Consider the following 15699-nt stretch of genomic DNA (forward strand, 5'->3'; position numbering starts at 1 on the left):
AACCTGGACGTGCACAGGAAATAATGTGCATGCACAAATAATGCTTGCGCATGCGCACAAGCTACTTCCGGTGCTCCTCTGACCTGGAAGTAGGCAGCCGCACAGCGCAGCGCCGGTAAGAGTGGGCGGCGGCGGCAGCGGGCGGCGGGGGTTGTCACGGGCTGGATAAACAAGTCCTTTGGGCCTTATCCGGCCTGCGAGCCTTAGTTTGGGGACCCCTGGCCTAATGTTATTTCAGCCTCTTTTAAACATGAAAAGCCACCTCTCAGTGCGCAAAGAGAATAGGAGCGCCAGTGGGGTGTGTGTATTCACAATCCATTTCCCAATCTAAATTACCTACTGGTGGCTCCTGAACCGCAGGGGAGTCCAAATGTGCATTTGCCAGTACAGTCGTACCTTGGTTCTCAACGTAATCCATTCCGGAAGTCCGTTTGACTTCTGAAAACGTTCACAATCCAAGGCGCGGCTTCCAATTGGCTGCGGGAGCTTCCAGCACTCAATCGGAAGCCATGGAAGCCGCAGAGGACGTTTGGCTTCCAAAAAAGGTTTGCAAACTGGAACACTCACTTCCGGGTTTGCGGCGTTCGGGAGCCAAAATGTTCGAGAACTAAGCTGTTCCAAAACCAAGGTACGACTGTACTGTATCTCAAAGTCCAGAGGTGGAGTGATTTGGAATAAGGAAACAGCAGGCATGGAATTGTTGAGCCCCTACCCGCAACATATGATCTTCAGTATCAGGTTACTCCTCCAAAGGCAGCTTTTCCTGTTTAAAAGGGTTGCCAAGGTAATGTTATCCGAATCTGTCCCTTTTTGTACCGCTTTATCTTTACAGTATATTTGTGGTCATTTGGCGCTTATAAATATCCTGTTGTCCATTAGTAATGGTCTTATCTCTGAAGAGCTGGGTTTAATCACACAGATGTATTATTGCAAAAACACGTAATGCAATTTTAAATTTCATGATCATTTGCTTTAAAAGCTAAAAATACGTCTCTGGGAGTACTGGTTTTATCTTCTCATCTCTGATGGTCCTTCTTTTCTCCAGTTAGAAACGAAATTAACTTAACATGAATTACTGTACTTTTAAATAGATCCTTTAAAAAAAAGCAATTGATGTTCTGAGATCCCATGCTAGCATAAACAGTACTGAATAAACAAATGTATTTTTATGCTGGCGTGGCTTCCTGAGCAGGCCTTAAAAATAAGAGCCATCATGCTGCCCCAATAAAATAACATCTTGGGTTTAAATAAAATCAATACTACTATACTGTGTTAAATTGATGGGAGACTTCCTTCTTTGTGGAAGGATACTTTCTCTGGAAATCATTTGACGGCCTGGAAATCATTTCACGTGAATGTAGTAGGTAGGTTGTAGGTAAGTAGGTAAGGTGGCAAAATGTTCCTGGACTGTATTAGGAACATTTGGCAGATGGGAATTGAGTTGTCACATGACTGAATAATGCCCATGTAAAACAAAATTATGTGCACAACAAAATTATGTGCACTTAGAAAACGAGCATCTCAGGAAGACAGCTGGGCTGGAACATTTCTTCCCAATTACAAGCTTTCCATGTGCAGAGAGCTTTTTGTATCATCAAGCACTTGGTAACAACAACAACAACAACAACAACAAGATAATGCAACCATAACACTTTCTCTCCTGACAATCACTTGAATCTATCTTCAAACATATCATAGGAGCGTCCTGATGTTTACTGTTACAACCAGAAGAGATCTCCCATGCTTGACCTCCCAAGAACTGTATGTCGAGCTGTTTGCTGCATGAGAATTGCTTTGTGCCAAGAAGGAAATGTCCCTGTAATTGGGTTAGATATCAGAGTAGTCACTTCAAAGTCATAGCAGTCACTTTAGAAGTGTAGAGAAGGGAAGCTTCTTAACTGTTTACCCAACAAGGAGAAAGCATAAGAGGAAAGAGTGTCGATACTGCAGTGTCGATTACCAAATTGGCCAGGACCTTACAAGATTTGCCTGGATTTCACAGGTGTCAAACAACTTTCCTGCTGCCGATACCCAACTATATCTTCACTGTGCAGGGATAATTTTTCATCTTTGAGCCTTGAATCTGGACAAAACCTTTATTTTTGTTTGCTTCTTATTGCTTCCTGACCATTTGGGGTGCTTAGCTGTGGCATGTGAGTGGCAGGTGGGGATTGGGAGAGCCTCTAGTTTACACTGATAAAACAAAAGCCTTGTAATATTGTATTGGATTCGGATGGCTCAAGACCAAAGAGCAGCTGTTTTACTGCTGCTGTTTCTCCAGCTATGGTGAGACTGACAGCTTTTATGAGCTCTTAAGGTAGAAGGTGTTGAAGAGGATTTGTACCAGAGCTGTCAGAGTCGCTAAACTGATCAAAGGATTACAGTGCTCTCAATAAAAAGGAGGCTTTACAGTAAAAACAATGCTAGAAAATGCCAGTCATTTGAATTTGTATCCTTGACAGCTTACAGCTAGCTTTAAATAGGTCAAGTGAACCAGAGAATGTCAAGAAGAGCATAGAGCAGTAAAGCCTCTGTTCATTCCTTCTGCTAATAGTTTTTTGTTTTGTTTTGCTTTTTAAAGAAGCGCTGCTTGCCCAAACTTCACAGAGAGGCAATCCCTGAAGGCTTCAATTTATTTTTAGGCAACAATAGGAAAAAGGTGACAACTCCTACGTCAGATGTGCTGTGAGAGAGTCATCTGAGTGCATAACAGAGAAGCATCAGACACACTGATCCCAGGAGGGGCTGGTGCAGAATCGCAGGCTAGGCTGTCATATTCTCATCTTTAGGTTCACCATGCAATTCTCTGGTGAGAACGGAGATAGTTGTTTCTGGATTCACATTATTGGATGGATAAAACCTTGAAAGTTCTATATACAGGCACAAGAGCAGGCATCTTTCAAGTCTCTTTCTGTCTAAGGCAGCCTTTCTCAATCTGGTGCCCTTCAGGTTATTATGGACTACAACTTCCAGTATACATGGCCACTAGCCCAACTGTCTGGGGGTGATGGGACTCGAAGGCCAAAACATCTGGTGGTACCAGATTGAAGAAGGGACGAGGTTTGTTCCAGAATGAGAAAAGAGAGGCAGGCAAAACAAACAAACTCCTTTGCATTTCACACCATCTTTTTCCCCTATGTTTTGCATGTTACACCTGTGGTAATCTGGGTAACGTCAAGGAGTTGAGGTCAATCCCAGCTTCTAGATGAATGTTGTATATGCTACTGTTAGTGATCTCAACACTCTGAGTGCTGTCTTTGTGTAGCCAAAATGGCACCATCCATGATAAGAGGGGAGGTATCAGCAGACTCAGAGTTCCTCTGAGGTTTGGAGCAGTACAAAAAACATTGTAGGCATTGAATGCAGCGTCAGGATTGGCAAAAGGAACAGGTGTGATGAAATAGCATGGAGCACCTGGAATCCCAAACAGAAGTACCGCATCATTATCTTGCAGACCCCACTGGTACCTGTATAATATATATTCTTGTTATGGTCACATTTCACATTTTAAACCTCTGTCAGTATTCAGCTAAAATAATCTGTGAGCTGAACCTTAGTTAAAGTTTTGTGCTTTGCTGTTGTCGTGATATCAGCATTTATATGTTGTTGTAATGATGAACTAGGAAAGAACTATATTAGAAACACATCAAGATTCAGTTACTGAGTCCAGTGGAGATCCTGAGGATTAAGACATATTGTAGACCTCAAATTCACTTCTACTTTTCTTGAGAAACAGATATTCCAATTTTTGAGGTCTACAGATTGTCATTTTTAGTTACATTTGACAGGCTAATACACAATAAGTTAGCTTGCATAACAAGGTGATAGGAAAAAAATCCTTTGCATTTAAACCAGTTCTCATTTTGGCTGTAAAAATCTTGCTTGACATAGCAAAACAAGAATCTTGCACTGTACCACTGATCTCTAAGAACTCACCATAGGTTCTGGCACAGAATTTTGTTTAAAGCACAGTGGCATAATATAGCATGATGTTTTAATTGGCTTTTATTACTGAGGTCCAAAATCTTTGGTGGTCAGCCAAGCCATCTTACATTACTCTGAAGTGAGAATAAATTGGTAGCATGCTGTTGTTGATGGCTGCTCTGAATTTTGGCTAATAAGCCAAACTAGGAGAAGCTAAATATTAGCTAGAGAGTAGCTAGGTAGAGGTTGGGTGGTTAACTGTCCACTTTTAAGATATGGAGCTAAGGTTCTATCCAGTGATACCTTTGGACTAATGGAACATGCTTCTATTCATGTAAGGTGTTGCACCCAATATTTGCTGATTATTTAATGCAGTTCTATGCACCATATTCCATGAGCTCCTGCAGGGTCTTCCAACATTTTGGAGCAACCTTTAGTCTAGCTTGATGATTTCTACATGTTAATACCAAAACTTTCCATTTCAGTTATCTATTTTTTTTAAAAAATATACAGGCTGAGGACTTACCTTCTCTAGGCTTATATTTCTGATTTTACCCTCACCATCTATCAGGCATCTGGTCATTTGGCTTTGTTTGTTTGTTTCAGTACCAAAACTGTGACCACAATTTTGCCTTGGTGATGGATGTATCTTTCATTGGCTGCTCTGTGACTTTGAGATACTCAGTTTACAGGTGGTTATCTTCCCATAGGGACGCGGGTGGCGCTGTAGTCTAAACCACTGAGCCTCTTGGGCTTGCCGATCAGAAGGTCAGCGGTTCGAATCTCTGACGGGGTGAGCTCCCTTTGCTCTGTCCCATGTTTAGTACAGATGTTTTTAGACTGCCTTCTTCCAACATCTGGAAAAAGAAGCTGAGATACACCATGTCTTAATTAACTGAAGGTGTTGCAGCAGGCAAGACAGCTGCTCTCTCTCTCTCTCTCTCTCTCTCTCTCTCTCTCTCTCTCTCTCTGCCTCTTCAGTTGCTCAGATTTTGCCTTGGGCCTTGAAACAGCCAGTTAGCAGTACAGCAAATTCTCTCCAGACTATTATGGAATTAGCCAAACTAATCTTCTCTGCTTTAATAGGCCTGTTTAATCATAATCCACAGTCCAGGCCTTTCAGAACTGAGGAAAGCATAAAGCCTCATAATTAACTTGTTTAAGATTCTTTTGTTGTAGGATGTCTGATTTTGCACTTTAAATAAAGTGAAGGGGCTATTTAATATACAGCTCTCAGTGAAAGCTTAAGTTTAGGCACTGAAAATCTTTGCCATGTTTAACAATGTTAAGGACTGTATAGATACAATTGCATGTGGCAACCATTGATTCAGGAAATTGTGTAACAAAGCCTTTTACTTGTGATGCAGTTCCAAATATGTTCAGATGTTCAATGTCAAGGAAATAAAATCTGACGGGTAATTGACATGTATGTAGATTACAGGTTGGTTTCATCTTGCTAGCTGTTTTGTACCTTTAGCTTTGTGACAGCTTCATAAGAGTTATTGTCTAAGCGCTTATCAAAATTGTGTAAATACATATTCCAGTGTGGAGAATAGTTAAGCAGGAATTCACTTCACCCATTGAGCGCCAGAGTTCATGTCTTAAACATGCAAATAGAACCCCTGTGGCTCAGATCAGTGGCTGGAAGCTGTTAAAGGAGTCAGATGCTATGAAATGACCTCTGGCCTATGGCTGCTAAGATTTTTCCTTGATTATTTGAACGGTTTCTTTGTTGCCCCTCATTGATGGCCCACAGATTAAATCCCATGTGTTGTCTCTCTTGTTCACAGCCTGCTTTTGTTTTGATAGGGGATACTAATGAATGAGTCCTATCTCATGTGGGAAGGATGGAAAAATGGGTGGGGGGTTGTTAATTCCAGCTGTTGGGTGCTATAAGCCCTGCCTCTGGCAACTCATTTCACCTGTTCTTGAAATGTAAGCAACCCTTTTAAACCCCTACTCTTTCACTGTCTCTGTTCTTTTCTCCTGTTGTCACTTTTGAAAAGCACACTAATCTGCTACAGATAATAAAAATCTTTAGAAATAGTTATGATGGTTAAGGTATGGGAATTTTTTGGGGGGGGTATATAAAAACAACGTTGTTGTTGTTGTTGTTGTTGATGATGATGATGATGATGGTTAAGGTATGGGAATTTTTGGGGGGGGGTATATAAAAACAACGTTGTTGTTGTTGTTGTTGTTGTTGGCATCTGTTTGTCTTGAGAGTCAATGGAGTGTGCCTCCGGGGGTGAAATCAAACAACTGCATTAGCATCACCAAAGTGACCTCCCTGGGGCATAAGCCTCGGCAGTGTGTATGGAGGGCCTGGGCTGTCCAGGTGACAACACACCCCTCTCAAATCTTGTTGATATGGTCCAAAGGAAAGCAATATGTTTGGCACCAGCTTGGCAACCATTTTAGGGACTCCATTCCAGATTTGTGGAGTTTAATCCTTAGTTTAAAAACAATATTTAAAAACAATATTTAATGTATCATTGCACCTACCATACATTAGCTAAGTCCCTTCATGTATATTATCTTTGTAAAATGTTTCTAGTTACTCATTTATTGTGAACCTTCCGTACCGAGATTATGAAAGCATGCCTTCAGATTTCCAGCTGACATGCATTCTAGATTTTACTTCTAAGGCCTTAAAAGGAATAACTTTATACTGCTGTTGCTCCATTTTCTTACTTCCCAGTTCTGAATACATAACTTACTGTCTTGGCTACTGTGATGGGTGAACCACCCTCAGGTTGTGTAAGCTTTGGCTTGGAAATCAGCCAAGTTACTTTTCCCAAATGAAATAGCTAGACTGATTTCTGAGTCAAAGCAGAATCCTCGACCCAAGCACCCTGTTCTCCGACACTTTAACACTACCTACTGGTCAATCCAGTGACAGAGCCGCCAGTGGCACTCCAGCCACTGGGAGGCAAAGAAAATGAGGTCTCTCCCTCCTTTTCCTTCCCGGCACCTGGCATGTTACACCAGTGTGCCAGGACAAAAGGTTACAGGGGTCCGTGGGAAAGTGATTTCCCCAGGGCTACTTCAGTACCGCCTTCCTTATCTCTCGTAGTGCCTGGAGCATCCGTCTTATTGCTGCCAGGCTGGTGGTCAGGAAAAAGTGTTTTAAAAGAGGTGGGTGGGAAACTGGGGGGAGGGGGGAGGCTGAGTGGAATGGGAGGGGGCAAACCAAGAATTCTGATTTAGATGGTAATCTGAGCTGGAGAACAATCCAGGGCCCTTAATGTTCATTGAAACAAACATTACTAGCAACTCTATCTAGTACTCCTTTGTGGTGTGCTTACTATATATGCAGATGGTTGCTTTGGCAAGTTCCTTGAAGGAAAGTCTGGAAGAGCGTGAATCATCATTAGGCAAAGCAGTGGCTCACCAGGGAGCAAATAAATGCCAAACGCAACCTCCTGAACAGTATCTCAACTGAAGTAGTCATCGGGGATGGGCTCAGAAATACCACCAGTGATTCCTCTTTTATCCCTAGCTTTACATATGCCCACAAATGTGTATACGTAAGAGGCTGATTGTCATTCTGTGCCTGCAAAAGCACAGATCTGTGAGTCGGTTGCACATCAGATGTGTCCTCAGTGTAGGTGAAACCAACCTGTGTGATTTGTGTGGTACATACACTGGTGCTCTCATAATCACATAGTAGAATGAAGGCACGTGTTTCATTTCTGCTTTTCAGCCCTTAGCGGGGCCATAGCTCGCCAGATGGCCTCAGCAAAACCATGTTGCTTATATTTATAGATGGCGGTGACTTCAATATTGTCTTCTTTGAAAAAATAGCCCTTCTTAGTGACCTCATCCTCCACCCAATCAGATTTGACTACAGTGATCATGTTTGCCCTCCGTTTTGTCGTCATGTAACCCAATAGGATTGGCTGTGCAATGATGTCGCTGTGACTTAGGAGGGTTAGTTTTCAAACCAAAATGGTGCTGAAATAAAATGGTGTATAAATGTTTGCTGAGCCTTCTGGACTGGAACCATGGAGAAGCTGCTAGTGAAGTCCAGTTACTTTGAGCTACCTGATCAGGTATCGCCCACCTAAATGTGTGTTGGAGGATGTTCCCTCTGGAGATGGCTGTTCGGAAGATGGCCTTCTTGAAAAATTGATGAAAGGGGGAGTGTGTTTTGTTCAAGGGAATGGTGTTTGCCAAATGTTTCCACCTTTTATATAAGCCCTTTACTATTTTATTAAAATAATAATAATAATTTATTATATATACCCCACCCATCTGGCTGGGTTTCCCCAGCCACTCTGGGCGGCTCCCAATCGAATATTAAAAACACAATAGAGCATTAAACATCCTACTGTATCATCCTATCAGACACTGTCTTTAACCTTTTCTTACGGTTTGATACTTATTTCTAGACTCTATGGTAACATCAATAGCTAAAGAAGCAGGAGCCTTTGAAGGCTAGGATAGAGGAATGTGATTTTTCTTTGTCTGACAGAAATAATGAGTTCTTTTTTTAAAAAAAAGATATTTATTAGAATTTCAGAATTACAGAAAAGAAAGAAATGTGTGTGCGTGTGCCAAGAAAATGGTTCTGTGCTCTCAGGTTATTGCAGTGACTTATTTCCAGGGGTTATTTTGGTTTAACCAGATTTTTGGAACTAACCCCACATTCTTTCTAGTATTTGGTTTTGTTAAGGTGTTGACATAATTTTGCTGGCACCCCCCCCCCCCTTTTAAGTAGATTATATTCGCAACCAATTTTCTCAAAGCAAACAGATGGCTTCTCAACAAGAGCATGTCCGCGGAAATTATCCCTTGCAGAAGTATAACAGCATTGCCACAAGAGACCTATGTTTGTCATTCATTTTCTTGTGAGATGTTACTCAGAACCATTATTTGCTTTCTCACCTTGCTCACATGAAGCAGGTGTGTGTGTGTGTGTGTGTGTGTGTGTGTGTTTTCCTCAAAGGCCAACAAAACTTTAATGAAAATTGGGGAGTGGGGATGTACATATCAAATTGCAATATACATTGTCATTGCAGTTTGAATTGGGGAATGTTTTTCTTTCTCTCTCCTAAAATTAAAACGCATAAAACTAAAAGCAGGAGGATTTAGGACAGACAAAAAAAGTGCTTCTTCACATAGTGCATAGCAGAACTATGGCATTCGCTCTCACAAGAGGCAGAGATGCCCACCAACTTGGACGGCTTATTTACGGAGGATAGGGACACGGGTGGCGCTGTGGGTTAAACCACAGAGCCTAGGACTTGCCGATCAGAAGGTCGGTGGTTCGAATCCCAGCGATGGGGTGAGCGCCCGTTGTTCGGTCCCAGCTCCTGCCCACCTAGCAGTTCAAAAGCACGTCAAAGTGCAAGTAGATAAATAGGTACCTCTCCGGCAGGAAGGTAAACGGCGTTTCTATGCGCTGCTCTGGATCGCCAGAAGCAGCTTAGTCATGCTGGCCACATGACCCGGAAGCTGTACACCGGCTCCCTCGGCCAATAAAGCGAGATGAGCGCCGCAACCCCAGAGTCGGCCACGACTGGACCTAATGGTCAGGGGTCCCTTTACCTTTACCTTTATGGCTACTATTCTTGAGGGTTATGTTCTGCCTCCACTGAATGAGTCAGTATACCTCTGAATTCCAGTTGTTGGAAATAGCAGGAGAGGAGAATGCATGCAGGATTCATGCAGCCATCTGTCTGATTTAGCATGGTTCTTCTTATGTTCTTGACGTTTTATTTTTTAATTGCTGAAGCGGTAGGTAATAATAATAATAATAATAATAATAATAATAATGTGTATGCTAAGGTAAAGTGTACGCACTACTTGGCTGGAGAACTGCATTGCAAAATTTGGAGAAGGGCAACTTTTGAAGAATGGCTGTCCTTCAGTTCACAAACTGTTTTATAAAGTGCAAATTAGGTAGATTTATGAATGTGAGCTGAATCCAATTTTTCTCCCACCCCCAGGCCAAATCTGTAGAAAACAGACTACAAAGCAATATTAACTTGAGCAGGAAAACGCTTGCCAAATTTCCTTCAAAAATTCTGTACATGCCACTCTAAGAACAAGGGACTTAAATAGAAGAAAATCTATGTAACGGCAATGTGAAGGATTATAAGTTTTAGATTTGTGGTGACCAGTATAGCCCTGATATTTTTTTAGTGCTCAAACTGAATTGCTTTACATCCCTCTGTCGTGACTGAACTCTGAGAACAGTCTTGTTAGAGCCATCAGTTGACAAGAAATCACTGCATTTCATCAATGATGCAATGCCAATCCATCTGTCTACCCATGGTATTTAGCTTTGATCAACATGGGAGTATATGAATGATTCACAAACATTTATGATTGCCAGTTAGTTTATTGCATGATCCCCAGGTAATCCAGTGATACAATCTGTTGCTGGCAGCTTCAAAACAGGAAATCGTAGGGTGATTTTCTGGGATGATCATTCAATACAACAATAACAAATGCAAGATGAGTGGCCCTTACAACTTTAATCCCTGCTCCTGGGTCTCAATGAAAGATTTGGATTCTATCCATCCTAGAGACTATCTTACCTGTATCTCTATCTATCTATCTATCTATCTATCTATCTATCTATCTATTTATCTATCTATCCATCCATCCATACACATACACATATTCACAGATGCTTATCTGCGCTTTCTCCATAACTGAAGCAGATCTGCAGATCATAATGTCCGATTGTCTCTTACAGGAGTATTTTCACTTCAAGTCCATGTATTTAGTGTGCATGGATGGAACGGAAACACTGTGTGCAGTTACACTGTGTTATAAGCTACCTATAGGTTTTGTGCTCATACCTACATACTCTCTTTGTAGGAGTCGTGAAGCAGTTGACCAGTTAAAGCTGTAATGATATTTAAAAGAAGTCTGGCATAAAGGGCTGGATGGGCACAGAAATCACACTAGAGCCATCCTGTTGAACAGGGGCTCCTTTGTATCACTAAGTTGTTTAGCAGAATGACTGAATGACCCCGGACGTTATCAGTTTGTGATGCAATCTTAGCTCATGCTGGTATATCTAGTTGCTATTGTTCCCAAGCATTGTTTACTGGTTCTGAACCTTGCCAGCTACCATTGTCTCTCTCAACTTGTTTGCCAGGACTGGAGTAATGGGGCGAATGCAGAATCACATGGCATGTGTCAGTGCATCATCGAGTCACAACAGGTTTTCACCAAGTGCCAAATTTTGCTAAAAGGGGGGGATTGTGTATGAGCTGAGTGATGGCAGATGTCTGCAGGTTTGCACTGAATGTGGCAAAAATGTATTTCTCACGCTTCTTGAGATTGTTCCCTTTGGTCATTTGCAGGTTCGTATTCCACACCACGCTGGGATCATTCTCTGTGGGGAGAAAAAGGTGAATTGTAATGATTGTAAGAAATATGGTGGTCACAGTGCACAGATGCACAGTAGCAACAGGATATTTCCTCTCTTGTGTTCCGGTTCTATCCTTTGCGGAGAATGTGGTGATGGGCTGAAATTTCTAGGCTATGCGAATACTGGCATCATTGCATTGTGCTGCTTCCTTGCCTGCTCCACATCACTGGCAATGCAGGTGTGGGCATGGAGTTTTCTGTGGGCATAGAGCTTCTGTTTTTGGAAGCAATCCTGTGTTTCCTGGAAAGGTGTAAGCCCGAACCTTCATTTATTTGAATTGTTCTCTTCTGCCCTTCAGCTAGAACGCAAAGCTTACAGTTACGTCTGTGGGAGTTGTGCTTGACAGATTTCTCCATTCTATTTTTATGGCTAGTGTTTTTCAGGACCTGCATGCCTTTGATCCTCGGTGGCTGCAGTGCTCTTCTAAAATGTCCCCAAAGAGGAGCTTTTCTGTAGGGATGCTTACAGATTCCTCCCCATGTGAATTTCTCACGCAATTTTTTGGTTCCTGGTGACCTGGTCTTGTCTCCAAAGCAGCATCATTACTCTCATGATCTGTCCAGCTAATGCCAAAAATCGAATCTAAAAGCTGGCGGAACTCTGTCAAAGTGCTGGGATCTGGTTTTGAGTTCCAGACTTAAGTTCAGATGGCTGTGCATGCGCAGTTTGCCATAGTTTGGTTTGCATTTCCCTGCCTTATAAGATTGCTGACATGCACATATTCATTGATTAAATAATCACAGCACTGAAATTCATTCTTTCTGGTTCACAAGACCTTCTCCTTCATGTGCTGAACGTAGCAGAGTTACGCCCACTGGAGATACATCAAGCAGTTGTGTGAAGGGACCCCATCTGAGGCCCTTTACATCACCACCAAAGCACTTACATGTGCTTTCTCTGTGTGGAGGTTTGGGGTGGTGATGGTGAACCTTTCTGATGTGATTGCATCATTGCATGGATTGTTTTTTTTTTTAGTTTTGCACTGTGATTTAGTTTATTAATGTGTTTATTCCTTGGTGCGCGCCAGTAACCTGTACTACAGTAAACCGTATGTGCCAATTCCAAAATTAATTTTGGAAACTTTGCAAGCTGACCTAGAAGGCAAGGGGAATTAGGAATGCGGGACAAAGTGAGCCTACAGGCTAAAAACAGAATGGAACGGGGAAAATATGTTCGTTACAGCTTTTCTGGAGTTTGCTAACCCCCCACCTCAGTAAGCCCTTTAGTTGAAATGTTGGAAAAAAAATCTGATTATTTTGGGATCCACTCTTGATTTTATATAAAACTATTGAATAATTATACCATAGATACTATTACAACTGAAAAAATTAACAAGAATAGAGGGTGTAAATGTTCGTTCTGATGCTGGCTCAGTGTTTCAGCTGATTAACAAATGTCTACTCTGGTTTGATTCTTAGGTTCTCCAAAGGTGCTTCCCCCCCCTTAAGCATTTGCTCTCAGCAGCATTGTCCAGACAGGAGTCAGCTTCATCAGTCCAAAGCATGGGTGTACATGATTAAGAACTGTTCTTTTCAATAGGATTTAAGGCACCGTTTTGCTAGTTGGATTTTGTCCATTTTCTCTAGTGTCAGGAGATGGGTTAAAGAGGCGTTAATAACTCACTTGAATTGCTAACAGCTCATAACGTATTAAATCTGAGAGACCAGCTGCATCCACTACCATTCACTCTTGGGTGAGACGAGTTGACGGTGCATGTTATGCTGTGACAAAGTGTATGTGTTTGTGTGTGTGTGAGAGAGAGAGAGAGAAAGAAAGAAAGAGAGAGAGAAAGGAAAGACAGCCCTTCTTTATCTTTTTAAGGACTTGCATGATTCACGACTCATCTTCTTTCTGTGTGCTTGTTGTGTATTCGTAGGGACAAGGTGATCTACTGAAGAACGCCAAGAACGAAGCCATAGAGAACATGAAGCAGGTCCAACTGGCTTGTTTGTCATGTGGACTCAGCAGAACCGGGATTTTGGATGCCAAGTCCAAACGGTGCCTGGAGGCAATAGAAGAAAAGGAGACTGGCGATGAGAATGGGAGGCTGTGAAAGAAGACCATCGCTGTCTGGCAATGGCATATATTTCAATAGCCCGAAATTATTTTTTTAACACATTTAGAAAGAGAAAAGACCGCACTAGATTGCCCTCTACCGGATATCAGAAGTATTAAAATCCTCACAATGCCAGTGTTTTATTTGAGTTCATTTATCCAAGTTTAAACTCTTGAAGTAGTGATATTTCTAATAAATCCAAGCTCTGTGTGTGTGTGTGTGTTTGTGTGGGGAGATCTAGTAAATGCTCTGTCATGAAGTTACATTGTTAGCCCTTTTCCTTATTTATTTTGTTATCTTTGATCAGAGTTTTATCCAGTGCTTTTTTTTCTTTAAAAAATGTTTAGGGGTACTCTCATTTTCCTACTCATATTGAAATACTGCCCCTCAACGAGGACAAACTTAGATTCACAAAATGTTTAGAGGTATGCGTACCCCTGTGTCCCCCCAGAAAAAAGCACTGGTTTTATCGTTCTGAAGATCTTGGTGGATAGAGAGACTGCATAACACATTAGTTTTAATGCTTCTTTATACCATACTGTTGCTTTAGTGGCAGCTTCTAATAAACTGTGCTGTTCCAACTATGTAATACAGATTTTACCAGCAGAAGAAAGCACACACATGAACCTAATCTTTTATTGGCATGGATGAATAATGGATTCCTCAGCATAGTGGGAATGCTAAATAATTAATTTACCTATTAAATTAAGTTCATGAAATATTAAACAATCAGAATTCTTTTGGATAGATCTCAATGGGACTTCTGATGAACATTCCACTAACTTCTTTTTTTTTTTTTGGCTAATCATGATTTGAAATGCACTCATATTAATAGAATAAATTGGCCATTTTGTTTCATGCAAGGAAGCCAGGGTTGTATTTCAGCTCTGCAAAATTAGGGATGGAGTGATTTCCAAGCTTTGGTTCTGAAATGCGAGATATCAAATATTCCTTTAGACATAATAGAATACGAAGGTGCTCCTTAGTAACTCTGGAATGTTTCCGAGCGTCATTACCTGAAGGAAGTTTATACAAACTGTGAGCTTGAGATAAAGCTCAAAGAACTTCATTCTGCTTACTTTGTTCCTATGAACAATCCCGCATAAAACTAGCAAGGGCTATTTCTCAGGATACATGTCAAACATGGGCCTGGCTAGGAATACAAGTACAGTGGTACCTCTGGTTACGTACTTAATTCGTTCTGGAGGTCCGTTCTTAACCTGAAACTGTTCTTAACCTGAAACACCACTTTAGCTAATGGGGCCTCCTGCTGCTGCCGCTCCGCCAGAGCACGATTTCTGTTCTCATCCTGAAGTAAAGTTCTTAACCCGAGGTAATATTTCTGGGTTAGCGGAGTCTGTAACCTGAAGCGTATGTAACCTGAAGCGTATGTAACCTGAGGTACCACTGTATTTAAAATGCATCTCTGGGTTATTTGTGGGGCCTAGGAATTCGTTATTATTTTTTTCAAAATACAGTGGTACCTCGGGTTAAGTACTTAAGTCGTTCCGGAGGTCTGTTCTTAACCTGAAACTGTTCTTAACCTGAAGCACCACTTTAGCTAATGGGGCCTCCTGCTGCTGCCGCTGCGACGCCACTGCACGATTTCTCTTCTCATCCTGAAGCAAAGTTCTTAAGCTGAAGCACTATTTCTGGGTTAGCGGAGTCTGTAACCTGAAGCGTATGTAACCTGAGGTACCACTGTAGAGATAACATCATGGAATGATGCTACGCAGAAGAAAGACTTGCTGAACTGCCGTTGCTCTGCAGTTCTCAAGTCTTTTCTCTCTAGCGCTAGTTGTGTGTGGTGTTATTCTCTCAGTGTGTCTTTTCAGGGAGAGTTGTGAGAATAAACTCACACTTTTAACATGAGAAGCAGGCCTAAGGCAAACACACAATAGCCTTATTTTGCTATGTCCAAGGGCAGGCACACAATGAAATATAGCTGGTGGAAGAGAGGGATGATCTGGTGAGAGCTGAGTGGTTGAATGAAACTCTAATCTGACCAGCTATTGGAAATCACACGATCAAACTTACCATGTTACTAAGTGGAGTGTTATGCATATTGATGTCATTATATAAATACACTAATTTGCTGGGCTGTGACAAAGCTGGCAGTGCGTCAACAATGGTGCATGAGTCACATGACGATTCCAGCGCAAACATAGCTCCTCCCCAGTCTACTCAAGTCACATTTCCACCACGCCAGTGTGATTTGGTGAACGTGATGTGCTAGAAATTAGAAGGAATTTGACAGAAGGCATAGTAGCAGAAATAAATAGCTTGGGAAATTTAATGATTGCCAGTGATTCTCAACTTCATGCTG

General features: G+C 41.7%; 1 protein-coding gene across 2 annotated transcripts in view; it reads left to right on the forward strand.

The window, feature by feature from the left end:
• The window catches only part of PLCL1 (phospholipase C like 1 (inactive)), a 188441-nt gene extending 174933 nt beyond the window's left edge, over positions 1 to 13508 (forward strand). For both annotated transcript variants that reach the window (XM_081015810.1, XM_081015809.1), the window contains exon 6: positions 13194 to 13508. In XM_081015810.1, the coding sequence (XP_080871936.1) occupies positions 13194 to 13370 (177 nt within the window). In that variant the 3' untranslated portion in view covers positions 13371 to 13508. The remainder of the gene's footprint in view (positions 1 to 13193) is intronic.
• Positions 13509 to 15699: the final 2191 nt, after the last annotated feature.

This window comes from Podarcis pityusensis, assembly GCF_964106645.2.
Source record: "Podarcis pityusensis genome assembly, chromosome: 1".
Taxonomy (NCBI): domain Eukaryota; kingdom Metazoa; phylum Chordata; class Lepidosauria; order Squamata; family Lacertidae; genus Podarcis; species Podarcis pityusensis.